Source organism: Rhineura floridana, chromosome 8 (genome assembly GCF_030035675.1).
Source record: "Rhineura floridana isolate rRhiFlo1 chromosome 8, rRhiFlo1.hap2, whole genome shotgun sequence".
NCBI lineage: Eukaryota > Metazoa > Chordata > Lepidosauria > Squamata > Rhineuridae > Rhineura > Rhineura floridana.
In genome coordinates, this window is record NC_084487.1 from 72,625,453 (window position 1) to 72,639,742 (window position 14,290).

Sequence of the window (14,290 nt, forward strand, 5' to 3'; positions counted from 1 at the left end):
TCTTTCCCACTTTGGTAAATTCAGGTAAGTTGTAACAACTTATAGTATGTGATTGCAATATAATTCACAGTTGACTGAATGAAATATGTGTTAATAAAAAGGGACACACACTATCCCTTTTCCCCCCTTGTCTAGAGAATAGTTTACAGTGCCTTTCACAAAGTAAATGTTATTCATGTTGGTTTATTTAGATTTGAACCTCCAGGAAAAAAAATAACCCATTAAATGAGATGTACCTTCTCTGCTCAAAATGTTTAAAACAACATACCCATGACAAAAAGAAAGTTATTTCAATGTGGACTTTCAGCCCATCTTCCATGATTGCCCATTTTATCCAACCCCACTGCTAAAAATACATTGTTCTATTATTATGGTAGCCTGTTCTGACATGACAACACATTTGATCATGAATACAGGCCTACACTGGAAAAGTATGCCACTCTTATTCAATGAAGTGCCAGCAGCAAAAAGACTCTTCATTTTAACTGCCACAACCACTTTATAGCTTGGTATTTTTAATACTTCAACTTTTTCCATATTTTTCTCATTGTTCAAGAAGCAATATCACAATCTCAAATCAAAGTCAACACTGCAGTGAGGAGAGCTTTTCTACTTTATTACAAAGAGAAGAAGCCTTTATGTGGTCAGAAAATACAAGATTGATCTTTTTTTTCTCTTCCTATGAAACGCTGCTGTTCAAACAGCCAGAGTGAATTGTCTCAGTTCACTTCGTTAAGTCCCATCACATTCACTTGGGTATGGATGTCCTTGGCTGCTGAAATCTGGCCCTTTAGTGCACAGGGCGACAAAGACGTCCCCTGACCAGCAGTTCCAGAATGTCCCGTTTTCATATATTGCATCCATGCACACCTCCTAAAAATGAGGTACAGCAGGGCAAACATTTTCCAAAATAGATGTCATATATATAATATATACACATTCGTACATACATACCTTTATTCATGTGATGTCCAAAAATTTAAAAAAAATGTACACATTTATTACAAAATCGTAACAAAGACTGGACAGTGTTTTGCTCATTCTGGAAAGATGAAGCTCAGTAACACACAACCTTGGAAATGAACCATAGGTTGTGGCAATATCTTTCTTCTAAACAGTCAGATATTCTTGCATTAAGTTGGCGAAAACTGCCTTTTCAAAAACTGAAGGGGAAGTAAAATGAAGGAAGCAGACCTTGCTCATCTTTCCAAATGAAATACGAGAAGGATCTTCACATAAAAATGCACAAACATTTTTTTATTACCAAGAGTGCTACAATGAACAATGCAAATTTTATTGTCTATTTCTTGTTTCTTTTTTTCCTTTTTTTTACATTTTGGAAACTAAGTGGTAAACTTTTGTCAGTGTACTTGTTTGTCTTTACAGACCCAAGCTGGTCTGTTGGCAAAAAAAAATAAAAATAAAAATAAATCCGACCCTGCTCAAACTAAAGAAAATCAAATTATAAATTTAGTTGTTGGGCAGCACATAATTAGTAAGGCAGGACTTCAAATGGTGACCCTTTTGCATGAGCCAATTGCCAGATCCTCAAAAGGAATAAAAACCAGGATGCCTGAGCCACATCAGTTTTGCAGTTATGTTGAGTATTGTGCTGAGACAGCCATACCCCAAGACAAGGGAAGTCTTTAGAAGGCTTGCTGAGCAGGGTTGTAGTTGAAGGTGGATGGCAGATGAGGCCTTTCTTCTAGTTTGTCATATTCCAGATGGAACTCCTACAAGCCAAATAAAAAAGGTGATGATATCATTATCAGCAGATGGCCAATTCAAACCAATGTTAGTGCATATGTAATCAAAAGAAAAATGCTGCATCTCACAAATAAAATCTCCTCCTGACCAACAAGTTCTCTTTTTATGTATTATGGTGATGGGGAAAATAAATATTCTGACAAAAATAAATACTTCAATTTTTTACATATAATGAAATTAGCTTTACAAGAAACTTCTTGTAGCCCCTTAAAACCTTTGGGGCAGAATCTAAAGTTGTACACACAGGCTTTCACTTGCAGAAGAGGACTTTACCTTCCTCTCCTCCCCTCTACAACCCCAAAACCTGCTCTGGAGGGTCCCATACAAGCTTAAACATTTTGATCAAAGTTGTCTGTCTCTTCTTTCCCCCATTTTACGTATTTTTATTCAACATTCTGTGCCACATTCTGCAAATATACATGGCGTATTCCAAGCTTTGGAAGGAGGGGAATGATAAATTACTACATTACCCTGCAAATTCTGTTATGGGTAGGAAAACATTTATTGATGACAAAGGTTCAGTAACTTGTGACATAAAAAGTCAATCACCTGGTCACCTGTAATGAATAAGAACTACCACCTGGTGAACAACCAGAAGCTTCACAAAAGTTATGTATTTTCCTTGACGCCAGTACATGTGGGAAGGCAGGCTATTTATTTATAATCATTTATTTATTCGACTTATGCCCCGCCCTTTATCACTTCTGTGATCCCAGGGCAGTTTATATATAATAAAAGAAAAATATATATATCAACACTTAAAATAGAATGAATTATATTACATTCATCTCCTATGGCCATACTACCCTGGACACGCCCGATCTCATCTGATCTTGGAAGCTAAGCAGGGTCAGGCCTGGTTAGTACTTGGATGGGAGACCACCTGAGAATACTGGGTGCCGTAGGCTTAGAGGAAGGCAATGGTAAACCACCTCTGAATACCTCTTACCATGAAAACCCTATGAATATATAAAAAAAAGATTCATAGGGTCGCCATAAGTCATAATCGACTTGAAGGCATATAACAACAACAACATATTACATTCAACCCACAACAGGATTACAACAGCTAGACAAAACATTCTGTGCATTCGTTTGGAAGGCTGGGATAGATTTATATTTTGGGCACTATGTTTTCGTTTAAAAAACAACACCAGCAGCCACAGAAAAATCTGCAGACATTAAAAATACAAGCAATAACTTTGGATAGTGACTCCATTTGCAGAAGCACATTTTGGGTCACAGAATTACAGAACAATAGAGTACAAGGCCATCGAGTCCAACCCCCTACTCAATGCAGGAATCCAGCTTACAGCATCCCCGACAGCTGCCTCCTGAATGCCTCCAGTGCCAGAGAGCCCACCACCTCCCTAGGTCATTGGTTCCATTGTTGCACAGCTCTAACAGTTAGGAAGTTTCTCCTGATGTTCAGTTGAAATCTGGCTTCCTGTAACTTGAGCTCATTATTCCATGTCCTGCACTCTGGGACAATTGAGAAGAAATCCTGGCTCTCCTCTGTGTAAAAACTTTTCAAGTACTTGAAGAGGGCTACCATACCTCCCCTCAGTCGTCTCTTCTCAAGGCTAAACATACCCAGGCTCTGTCAGTCTCTCCCCATAGGTCAGGGCAGATGCAACGCTAAACCCACACTACATACTTGCTTAAAGTCCTGTTTACTTCCAAGTAAACATGGTTAGGATTGGGCTGTAGCAGGCAGATCTTTACTCATACTCTGACACATTTAGTACTTTACAGGTCAAACACACAATGATGTGTGTACTCAGTGCAGTTTTTCAAGCTCAAGCAGTTCTTTGGATCAAAGTTCTCTAAACACATGAGCTTCCCTGTCCAGCTTAGTATCAGGAACAGGCCTGTGTGTGTATACACTCACTGTAGCAACAGTGAAGCCCCAACACTATATTAAATGCAGACACTGGTGCTGGTGAACACATTTTCTAGCATCCTAAGCAAACTTAGGCAAGATGGCATCTAAACTCGCTATTTGCCTTTCTGCCATGAGGGCTCACAAGAGAAAGTCTAACATTTCCTGGCGATTCAAAATAGTTAGTCAGCATTTTCTCATCACTTTCTCCTCACACAATGGTTTATTTACCTAAAATTGTATCCCACCACACTCTAAAAGATTCAGGGTAGATAACATTCAATTCCAATTACAAAAATGTTATTCAAAGACCTCACGTACCACTTAAACTCATCCTATTGATCCACAGAGGAAAAAGGAAGCAAGACAAACTCCTAGCCATTCAACCCTATTGCTGCATTGGCTAGGACATGCCTCTCTCCTATGTCCTGTGTAAGCAACTATTCCAAGGTTTAAACTTTTTCTTCTCTTGTCTTTAGATTGTGAGCTGTTTAAGGACAGATGCCCTCATCTATACAAAATAGCTAGTACCCACTCTGTGATCAGTCAAACAATAAATCCAAAGTAATCTTAGTGCGCTCTTGATTCTTTCTTTCCTCGTTGCAGGTGTGGCTCACTTTCAAGCTGCACCTCCTAAGAAAGATTTTTCCTTTACAGCCCAATTTGAAAAGCCATGACTGGAAAAGAAAAAAAAAGTTCCTTTGCATCCCTGACACGACTTCAAGCCGGGCATAGAAAGGGAGGAAACATGTAAGCCGCAGCATATAGACAGAGTCCTTGGTAACCACCTTTGCAATGAACGGTGGATGCTGCAGATGACGTCCTGAGTGGCAGGTCGGCATGTTTTGCAGAAAATGGTCTCACTGGCCATTTGGAAGAACTAGCTGGGCATAAGTGGTGGTTCTCCATCACTACTATGAAGGTTTGTGGAAAAATAAACTAAATTTTGCAACTCAATTTACATTTCCTCAAGATTCACAGAAAGGTACAAATAACACATCTTTATAAAACAGATGAAGTGAGAATGCACTATTGTTTTAGGAGTCATTTCTAGAACAGGAAATCAAAACCCCACAGGCTTTCTATAAAGCTGGTTCAAGGATGTCATCATTGCATAATTATCCACATGACAATAGTCTAAATATGTTTCAATTGTTTACACAGTGAGGGCATAATCAAAGGCTGAAGCAAGTTGAAAAGAAGGAACACAGTTCCCACTTAACTAGAGGATCTTGACATACTTCTGGTTCATCTTACAATAAGCATTTGTGTAATATATATATATATACACACACACACACACACACACACACAAATTATCTGTGACATTCAAAAGATGGATAAGAGTTAGAATGCCAACACAAGGTAATGAACACTGGTATGCATCTGCCCCCGCCGCAATAGAATCTCCTTCCATGTAATCAGAATTCTTGGTTTAGAAAACAACCCTATATGAATAGCCTTGAATGTCTCTGTTTTTATAAAACAAGCACTAGTGAGAATGTGCACAAAGTAAACCAGGAATTGAAGAGAAGAATGTCTACAAAATAGTATATACAGGTTTTGAATATTTCTCTGAAGGAAAAAGATACCTTAGCTACTTTTCTCCAGTTAAGACAGTCAAAGAAGTAGTATGTTCCCCTCTCATATGTATTGGTTTTCATCGTTGGCTCCATGCCTGGTGCTCTAGTAATCCATACCCTTTCTTCTTTGTGGTATCTCCAATCTCGGTTGAATCTATTATTATCCAATCAGGAAGGAAAAAATTCTGTTAGTTTCAATTTATTGAATTTTCTTTAAAATTCACAATATACCTACTCTAACACAGCTAACATGCCACAATAAGTTAGTTGTTATAAAAGTTTGTATCTCAGATAAAACATACGTCTGAGCATACTGTCCTATATGCAGTGCTAAGTGAATTTTAGGAAGTATTAATATAATATTTTTGTCCATAATTTCATGAACAACAAATAAATCACAATACTATTTATAAAAGCTTAGATTACAGTGTTGCTTAATGGCTCCAATCTAAAGTTGGAGATTGAGTGCTCAGAGCCACACTCAGTGTACCCTCACAAGGGTTTACTGTATTCTCCTTCTAATGGGTGATTCGTGCCCATAATCTGGCAGAGGTTAAACTAGGGTTTTCCACCATGCAAGGACAGGTGGGGAAAATCTACAAACAGAAGTTTATTTCCATTCAAGTGTCATTCTTGCTGGGATGAAATTCCCCCACATGTGGCATATAAAGTAACTTGCATTTGAAACAAACAAGCAATTTAAAAAATTTAAATGATCAGAATAATTATCTCCTTCTCTCTCTCCTAGTAGAAAATTCACTGAAGTCTGAACATACAGTTCTACTGCTGCTAATAGCTGTAATACATCTCCTCCATTCATGTAATAGAGATAAAAGAGTAGGTCTTCCCCATAGCGGCCAAGCTTTATTGCAGCCAACTGTAAAGGGAAAAAAAAAAGATGAACACTTTTTTTAAAAAAAGAAGTGGTTTGCATAAAGGCACTCAATCCAACCAGAAACGTTTATCGAGCTATAGCACTGTGTTAAGGTGGCTATTATGAGACAAATTGCTCAGACAGAATTCCAGTTGGCTTCAATGACAAAATAAGAATGTAACTGGATTGTATAATAAAACAAGCCATTTCTCCCTCAAGTGTCTATTTCAAATTACCTATTTAGTAGTCACAGGGTTAATGATGCAGAAAGATTCCATCTTAAAAATTTCTTGTCCTTTACATATTCATGGTCATATTACTAATTTGTTTACATAAGAGGTATTAGTTCAGTAAACCCCCCACCCACCCCTGGAATTGCATACTACCTATATCAGTTAAAAAGAGTTTTGCTGAACTATCTGGAGGAAAGTAAGGAATTTAACTTGTCTGCGTTAGAAGTCAAGACCGATTTCGTTGAAAATATTGCTGATTCAACAGAACTTCTATTGTACATTTCAATAGGCTACTACTATGTTTAGTGTATATGATAATATGGGTAAGACAGTAAAAAATTTCCAGAAGAAAATGTAAAGAAATATTATATTATAGTATTTCTTATATTTGTACAGTAGTATCTACTATCCAATAGTGTCACACAGCTGATGGTGCGGCTTCTGTCACTAGAACAGGGAGGGAATCAAGTTTTGCCAATTCTCCCTCTCCCTGTAGTGTTCATATACCCCTAAATCTGCTTCAGAGGGTCAGGGGAACCTTCCAGAGCAGATTTTTTTGGATGGAGATTGCAGGGGCGGGGGGAGAGGAAATTGCTGAAAATTGCTTCCTTCCCCAGTCTGCTGATGGAAGCCTTACTGTCAGCTGACACCACTGAATACAGCCATGTATTAGTGCAAAAAAACCCACCACTCATCCATTGTCCTAAAACATAAACTGAGAATAGAAGCAATCAATTCTACTGAGTTTAATAAAATAATGCCTTGCAGAGAAACTCTTCTCTGGCTTTAAAAACATTGAAGAGGTACTATCAGATTTGCGAAATTGAGTCACAACATAAATAAGGCCTTTATACCATGCATTAGAGGAGGGATGGGGAATTTGTGTCCCTCCAGATGACTCCAACTTCCATCAGTGTTAGCCAACCTGGACAATGGTTAGGAAAGTTATCCAACAATATCTGGAAGGACATAAACCCACCACCCCTATTTTAGAGTCCAAAGCATTCAATTTCATTGCCCACATTTGCAAGTCACACTAAAAACTTGCAGAGCTGGTGTGGTGGTTAGAGTGTTAGACTAGGACATGGGAAATCAGGCTTCAAATCTCATTCAGCCATGAAGCTCACTGGGTGACCTTGGGCTATTCACTGCATCTTAGCCTAATCTAACTCATAAGGTTGTTCCGAGGATAAAATGTGGAGAATAATAATGTGTGTGACCCTGAGCTCCTTGGAGGAAAGATGGGATATAAATGTAAAAAAACCAAAACCAAAACCTAACTCTCATCAGTTGCAAAGCAAACATGTTGCCTTGTTTTAAAACTGATGAGAGTTTGTTCTAAACCAAATCATTTGTCCAGAATACAGGGCAAGCCACAATTCAGAACAGCTACACTAAATACTGCCAAAGTCCTCCTCCTAGCTCTGCAGGAAAAAAGAGGAAGGCGCACGCAAGCCCAAAGCTTGCTTGGACTCATTCCAGCTCATGCACCTTACACTAAACCATGGCATTCAACCACCACCATGTAAATTAGTATTACCATCCCCCAAACTGCAGGTTTTGCCAAGAGGAACATGAAGCTTAAAGAGTGGTTTGAGTTTATAGTGGAGGCAAGATTTGAACAATGGACTTCCTGGTTCACTCTCTTCCCTACTACATATACCAGATTGTCAAATACAGTATGTTTTTATTTTTATAAAGGGACTAGAAAGTATACTTACCTTATCCCTAATGTGAATGTTCGTTAAATATTCAGATGGAACATGGAAGTCTAGATAAGGGAATGAGAAGTGACTTAATTCTTTATTCATTATATTGATCCTCACTTAGGAATTTTAAGAATATGTTAACCAAACACTCACAAACACACATACATCCACCCTACCTATATCTTGAGGTCGACATGGTGAAGAAGCCCAAGGTGATGCAAATTTGGGATAAAGATTTCTGTATAGAAAAAAAGGTGACTGAATTGATATCAAGATCCATCTTTTTCCCAACATTTGTGTTATTTTTAACAATACTAATTCACATGCACACACTGAGGCTAAATTCATACATTATCTAAGCAGTATGGTAGCCATTGAAAACCTGATTTCATATGGGTTGGCTCCATGGCACAATGGTAATGTATGAAATTGCAAACATGTGGGTTGTTTGATCATCTGGTTACTGCTCATACCAGCACTGCAACTCAGGCCTGAGGAGGAGCATGCTGCTGTTTCCCTGTTCTTGGAGAAGGTTTCCTCAGGTTTCTCTTACTTAGAAGAGTGGGAAACAACTGTTCAGACCCCGACAGTTATGAGGTTACTGCTTATCGTGTTTCTGGTAGAAGGGAGGGATTGTAGATGAAGGCAATTTTCCAGCATAAACTGTCATCAGGTCTAAAATTCTGCATGTATTTATTCACCATATAAGGCCTTAAAACCTTTATAATTTAACTACCTTCAGGCTTACTCAATTTTGTTCTGCACTGAACATGTATGTGGCATGTGCCAAGACATAGTATACTCGAGAACTTTTCCTTCACATACACTCACACACAGCAAAGGAACTGGAAGCAGCAGAGCCCTAAACATGTATTAAACATATTTGCAAAAGCTAAACACACAAAATAAAACAAGTGCCTAATTAAAGTACTGTCATGGGTTCAGTTCAATTTGCAGGAGCGGGGAACAAGATCTGGCTGGTGGGTCAGATACGTCTGTCTCCCCCTCTTCCCTGGGCCAACTGTGACTGGTGGGTGGGACTACCCACCAGTCACATGATGCCATAATGATGACTGGTGACAGACAATGAAAGCATGTATTTAACAGTGGTTGCAGCAACCTCCTTTGAAGGCATGCTTTCAGTGTTAATCAGCTGAATAGCGCTGGGAGCACAGCTTTAAAGAGGCTCCCTGTAACCAACTATCAGTTGATCGTCAGTTACAGAGAGCTCCTCTGAAGTTTCTACAGAGGAGAAAATGCTTCTAAAACAGAGCATTTTCCCCTCTGCAGAGAAAGCAGTTTTAGTCAAAACACCGGATAAAGCACTTTGAATAGAAGCAGCTTCCCTGAAGAAAAAAAGAGCTCGGTTCTTAAAGAAGCATTTTTTTCTTTCCAGATAAAGTAGTTTGTATTCAAAGTGCTTCCTCCAGGGCTCTGAATCCTAGCTGCTTTCTTAGAAGAGAAAAAATGCTTCATTTTTAAAGTGAGCATTTCCTCTTCTCCTTGGAAAGCAGCTTGCTTTTAAGGTGCTGGTGAAAGCGCTCTGAATCCAACATGCTCCTTCCAGTTACGCCAGAGAGTTCCAAAGGGGAACTCCCTAGTGCAGTCCATCCCAAATGCTTGTCGGTGCTTTAACTGTGCAGGGCTCCATGCAGAGAGCCCTATGCGTTGAAGCCCCAATAATCAGCTGATAGCCAGGGTTTCAAAGCACCATGCAAAATTCTTTTTAGCCAAGCTGTGACTGTACCTGCCTTGCACTTTATGTCATATATGCCCTCTGGCTTTGAATCTCTAACTACAGCGGACAAGCTTATGTAAACATTTTATAAAGGGAATTTCACAGCAAAATATTTTCCACCTTGCAAATACCTTGCTAATGGGTGGGTTCTACCAAAGATAAAAACTTATTTTCAAGGAGTTTTAACACTAAGTAGTAATAGAAACCTCTTTTTTGGATTTCCTTTTTTAGTACTCTTCTCTACATTTTGGTAATAAACTTGGGGGGGTTAAAAAAACAGAGAGGAATGACTGTCATCACACTTATGGTTTTGATAATGGAATAACAGAAAGTTTGCAAATCAAGAAAAGTAACTAAATATTACCCCTTCATCTGTTATTCATACAAGTAAACTATTTCTACAGTTCAGCCATATGCATGTTTCCTCAGACATCAGTCCCGCTGAGTTCAACAGGACTTACTCCCAGGTAATTGTGTATAGCCTTAGTGCCATAAAGGATTTGGAAGTTTTATTTTCTACATAGGCACACAATCACTGCACTAAATACACATGTAAAGTACCAACATTTACACTATAGTTGTTACAAGTACAGCACAATGCACCTATCATGGTATTCTTGTACAATAAAGATCCCCAAGAGCCCTGTTAGTGCTTTTGTGTAGACATGGATGTTTTAACGGTTTTCCCGTTTGGCTGAAGCATGCTGCCTCAAATGCCTTTCCCAAAGATCCCCTGGACTTCATGTTACGAAGGGGTGGCGGTTGGAATGGAAGACTTGAAAAGGGCATAGCCCTTTGAATCCTGCCTTATGAGACTAAGAAAAATCTCTGGGTGAGCAATGAAGAATCCAAACTGTACATGTGGAACACTCCTCAACTAATACAAGTGAGAAGACTAGCCCTTTCATGGGTGCAGTGTGCAGTTTCTATCATGCTCACTGAGTCACTCCCTCCAAAAGAACAAAACATATATACTAATAAGCACATCCAGCCAATCTCATGAGCATGAAAGATATAGTCTACTAATATTATGTGTATATATCAGGAGTGTCGTGGCAAATTCAGAAGTGCAGGGTACCTACATGTTAATCACAGCCATGCCCCCTCCCCGCTTTGTTTTTGCTGTGGGGTTGAGAATGAGTTCCATGTTAACATCTAGGAGCCAATCAGCATAAAAGAGGAGAGTATTAGCACTAAGAAGAGTCTTCTCAGTGTTTGACTTACCTCCTTTCACTTTGAGTGGCTCCAATCAGCAAGAAAGGACAAAAAAGCATGTTAGAAGACTCTTCTCAGTGGTTAACACACTCCCCTTTCACGCTGATTGGCTTACAGCATGCTAGAGACGTACGGTCCCTGCTGGGACCCTGCTCTCAAAAAAAGTAAAGGGTCTAAGACCCCCTGAGACCCTGAACAACTACACCCCTGGTATATATCCTCAACTGGACACCTTCCCATGGAAAGCTTGATTAACAAAATTAATAGCTGTTACCCATACAGCAACATGGGCAGCAATAAAATGGTAATGTAAGCAGTCTGGTATATTGTCTGCAGCTCAGGCAAACACCTGAAGAAGAGCAGGAAACAGTAAGTGAAAAAAGAAGTCTTTATGGATGTGTTGCTATATAACGGTAATGTCTGCTGCAGTACAACTACTGTAAGTTATTATATTATCTTCTTGATATTGGTAGGTACATTCCTTTGGTCCGTGTGGAGATTAGAAATTATACTATTTATCTATTGTTTTATTATTAATTGCATGCTGTCACCTTTCAGACACTGCTTTGATTTTCTCAAATAATCCATGGTATACCAGTGTTTTACATTTTTAAAAAATGCACAAGAACATACGCTGTCCACTACTGCCTATCAATAGTTTAGTTTTTTTTAAAAAATTGATGTGTGACACTTATCTGCAATTAACCACGCTCTTAAAATAGAAGGGAATGAGAAGAGGATCTGATTTATTGGAAGCTTGCAGAGCTGAACTCATCATCCTGAAGCTATTTGTGTTATTAAGGTTTTGCTCTCCTATAATTACATTTTTAGTTTATCTTGGCACAGTATTTTTGAAATGTTCAAGATAAAGCTGGACTTTAAACAACATAAATGGTATGAGAACTGAAAAACACTTACTCAGGAGAGTTGAGATTGAGACCTAGAGTTGTCAAGTCACTTCCTAATGCAAGATGTACCATGCCAGGATCTGTCTCTGCCGCCCTGATGAATGTTAACAAACCAATCATTCCAAACTGGTCTGTTACCATTCCTTGAGGGATGTTGGTAACCCGACCTAGGCAAACACACCACTAGATTAATCTCAAAACATACAGAACCAAAAACATTTGAAAGTAGTTGTGAAATAATTAAATGGAAAACAGGGTGGGGTTGGTGGGGAGGCATGCATACCATCAGGTAACACCTGGATCCCTTTTTTCTGCTGGTTATTGTTTTGCGTTGTTGAACTTTTATCTCCAGGAAATTTAGGTCCATCTGCACTAGAAGATGTCTTGCCTGATGTATTCAAATTCTATTCAGAGAAAATGCAGTGAGAAATTTTGTATGAGAAAAGATAAATGAGCAAGCATGCATAGGCTGCAAGCCACAAAATTGCTTCTGTTTCCTGATGTAAAGAGTTATGACAATTGTTATGCCATAGAATAATGGCAACAGTTTCCTTATGGTAAAGGTTGATTCTGAACCTCCCATGAACTTTGGGTGCAACATATCTGGCAGAACAGAGGGCTATAACTTGAAAACAAGGGGCTGAGACCAGCTGTGTGCATATTCATGAAGTCCACAATGCAGCCCTTTGGATAAAGGCCTTAAAGTAAAGAAGGAATTCTGAACATACAAAATTATTTGTCCAGATAATGTAACTATATGCTATGGGGTCTTGCAGGGCTCCCTTTTGTGCTCTATGCTTTTTAGCATCTACTGTAGGTGGAGAATAGAATCCAGCCAGTGAGCTCCTTGGTCCCTGTGGGCCATTTTGAAAGGTGGACGGGGTCACCCACATGTCAATCACCTGACATTCAAGTAAGTTCCCAATTCTTTGAAGTCAAGCTAGGCTGCAAAGGAAGATTCCTGCCTTAAGCAGGGTCAGCTGCATGACTGGAACTCTGCAGTGCAGCCAATCACTGCAAGGCTTGCTGTTACTGCTGATCAGCTGATAGGAACTGACAACAAGCCTTGCTGGTGAAGAAACAGTCACAAGCATACTTTAAGGCTCCCTATTGTTCCTTTGCAGCTGCAGCTTTATGTCAGATGTGGGGCAGGTGGCTATAGTTTGGGGAAATGGCCTTGGAAACCAAATTAGGACTTGTGCTGGGTTTTAGATTGGGGTATCATTAATGTGCTGCAACACCCAACTCTAATTTCGCCTTTATATAAAATTCAGAGAAGTAGTGAAATGCTAAATTAGTGACTGGGAATAGTAGTGGACTCAGTTAGGGCCAATAAACTGAAGCTCAACCCTGACAATAGAGGTTCTGCCCAGGGAGGTGATGTTCCACCTGTTCTGGATGAGATTTACTCTTCTGAAAGTAAGAAGTTCATAGTAATTATTTTCTCTTTTAAAACAGGAGACGCTTACAGATTTACTGTCATCATTACTCGATGTTGGATCTTTGTAGTTGGAGCCTGGTAAAGCTGGAAAATCTTCGTTGTGTATTGAGAAGTCCTGGGTTTGCTCACTTGCTGGTTTTGTTACCATTCCAACTGTGTTGAAGATAAGTGTACCAGATTAGATATTATATTTCTGTGCTGCTACTGACTTTTCTCACTTCCATCAGCAAATTTTTCTACCTCAACAGATAATGAAAGAAGAAATTAAAAAAACAGAGAAAATATCTGAAAGAAGTCCTTTTCAGATTATGTTCTTTCAATGCATCAGTTTGCAGAACTATTATAAATGTAGGCCTATTGACTAAATGTATAATATTAGTTTTTTCTTAAAGTCAACATTAAACTAGTTAAGCGCGGGGGGGGGCAAACAGCACACTTCAAAAAAATGAAACAGTATTTAATAGCAAACTACTTAAGAAACACTGTCAACTGCATTAGTAAAAAAAGAACCAAGTTCAAAATTGCTTAGGCACATTTCCTCATCAATATATTCTAACACACCCAGATAATCTGTAACACAAGAAATCATTGTAATGGTTTTTAGTGGCTAATCAAGCACTTAGACTAGTAAATGTGTAGATACCCACAGTCCTTTGACCCTTATTTCACAAAGGCTGTATGAGACAGGAATATGGAATTGGGCTAAAGATCAGAATTCTTACCAATAATGAAAATCATATCAGAAATAACTGTTTTGCTCAGATTTAAATAAAACAATACAAAGAAGTAGTTGCAGATAGAATGGGGAGGGGGAGTGAAAACAAGAAAATCTACAGCGTATATGATCTGACAATTCTCATTCTTAACTATTCTCACATGAGGACATTCAAGTTCTCTTAATTTGAGGAACTCAGTCTCTTTTGTTCTAAAGTAGTAAACC

The 14,290-nt window shown here is 38.8% G+C and overlaps 1 protein-coding gene and 1 non-coding gene across 8 annotated transcripts in view; one reads left to right on the forward strand and one right to left on the reverse strand.

The window, feature by feature from the left end:
* Positions 1-595: 595 nt before the first annotated feature.
* Positions 596-14,290, reverse strand: part of CNOT2 (CCR4-NOT transcription complex subunit 2) — a 73,722-nt gene continuing 60,027 nt past the window's right edge. For 6 of the 7 annotated variants that reach the window (XM_061639749.1, XM_061639751.1, XM_061639755.1 and 3 more), the window contains 8 exons: positions 13,379-13,503; positions 12,193-12,313; positions 11,920-12,076; positions 8,225-8,286; positions 8,061-8,110; positions 6,009-6,109; positions 5,242-5,386; positions 596-1,733 (listed from right to left, as the gene is read on the reverse strand). In XM_061639749.1, the coding sequence (XP_061495733.1) occupies positions 1,647-1,733; positions 5,242-5,386; positions 6,009-6,109; positions 8,061-8,110; positions 8,225-8,286; positions 11,920-12,076; positions 12,193-12,313; positions 13,379-13,503 (848 nt within the window). In that variant the 3' untranslated portion in view covers positions 596-1,646. The remainder of the gene's footprint in view (positions 1,734-5,241; positions 5,387-6,008; positions 6,110-8,060; positions 8,111-8,224; positions 8,287-11,919; positions 12,077-12,192; positions 12,314-13,378; positions 13,504-14,290) is intronic. The other variant, XM_061639750.1, reaches the window with a different exon arrangement.
* On the forward strand, positions 2,557-2,675 carry LOC133363557 (5S ribosomal RNA). Its single transcript, XR_009757712.1, has one exon. It is a non-coding gene; the product is annotated as a 5S ribosomal RNA (ribosomal RNA).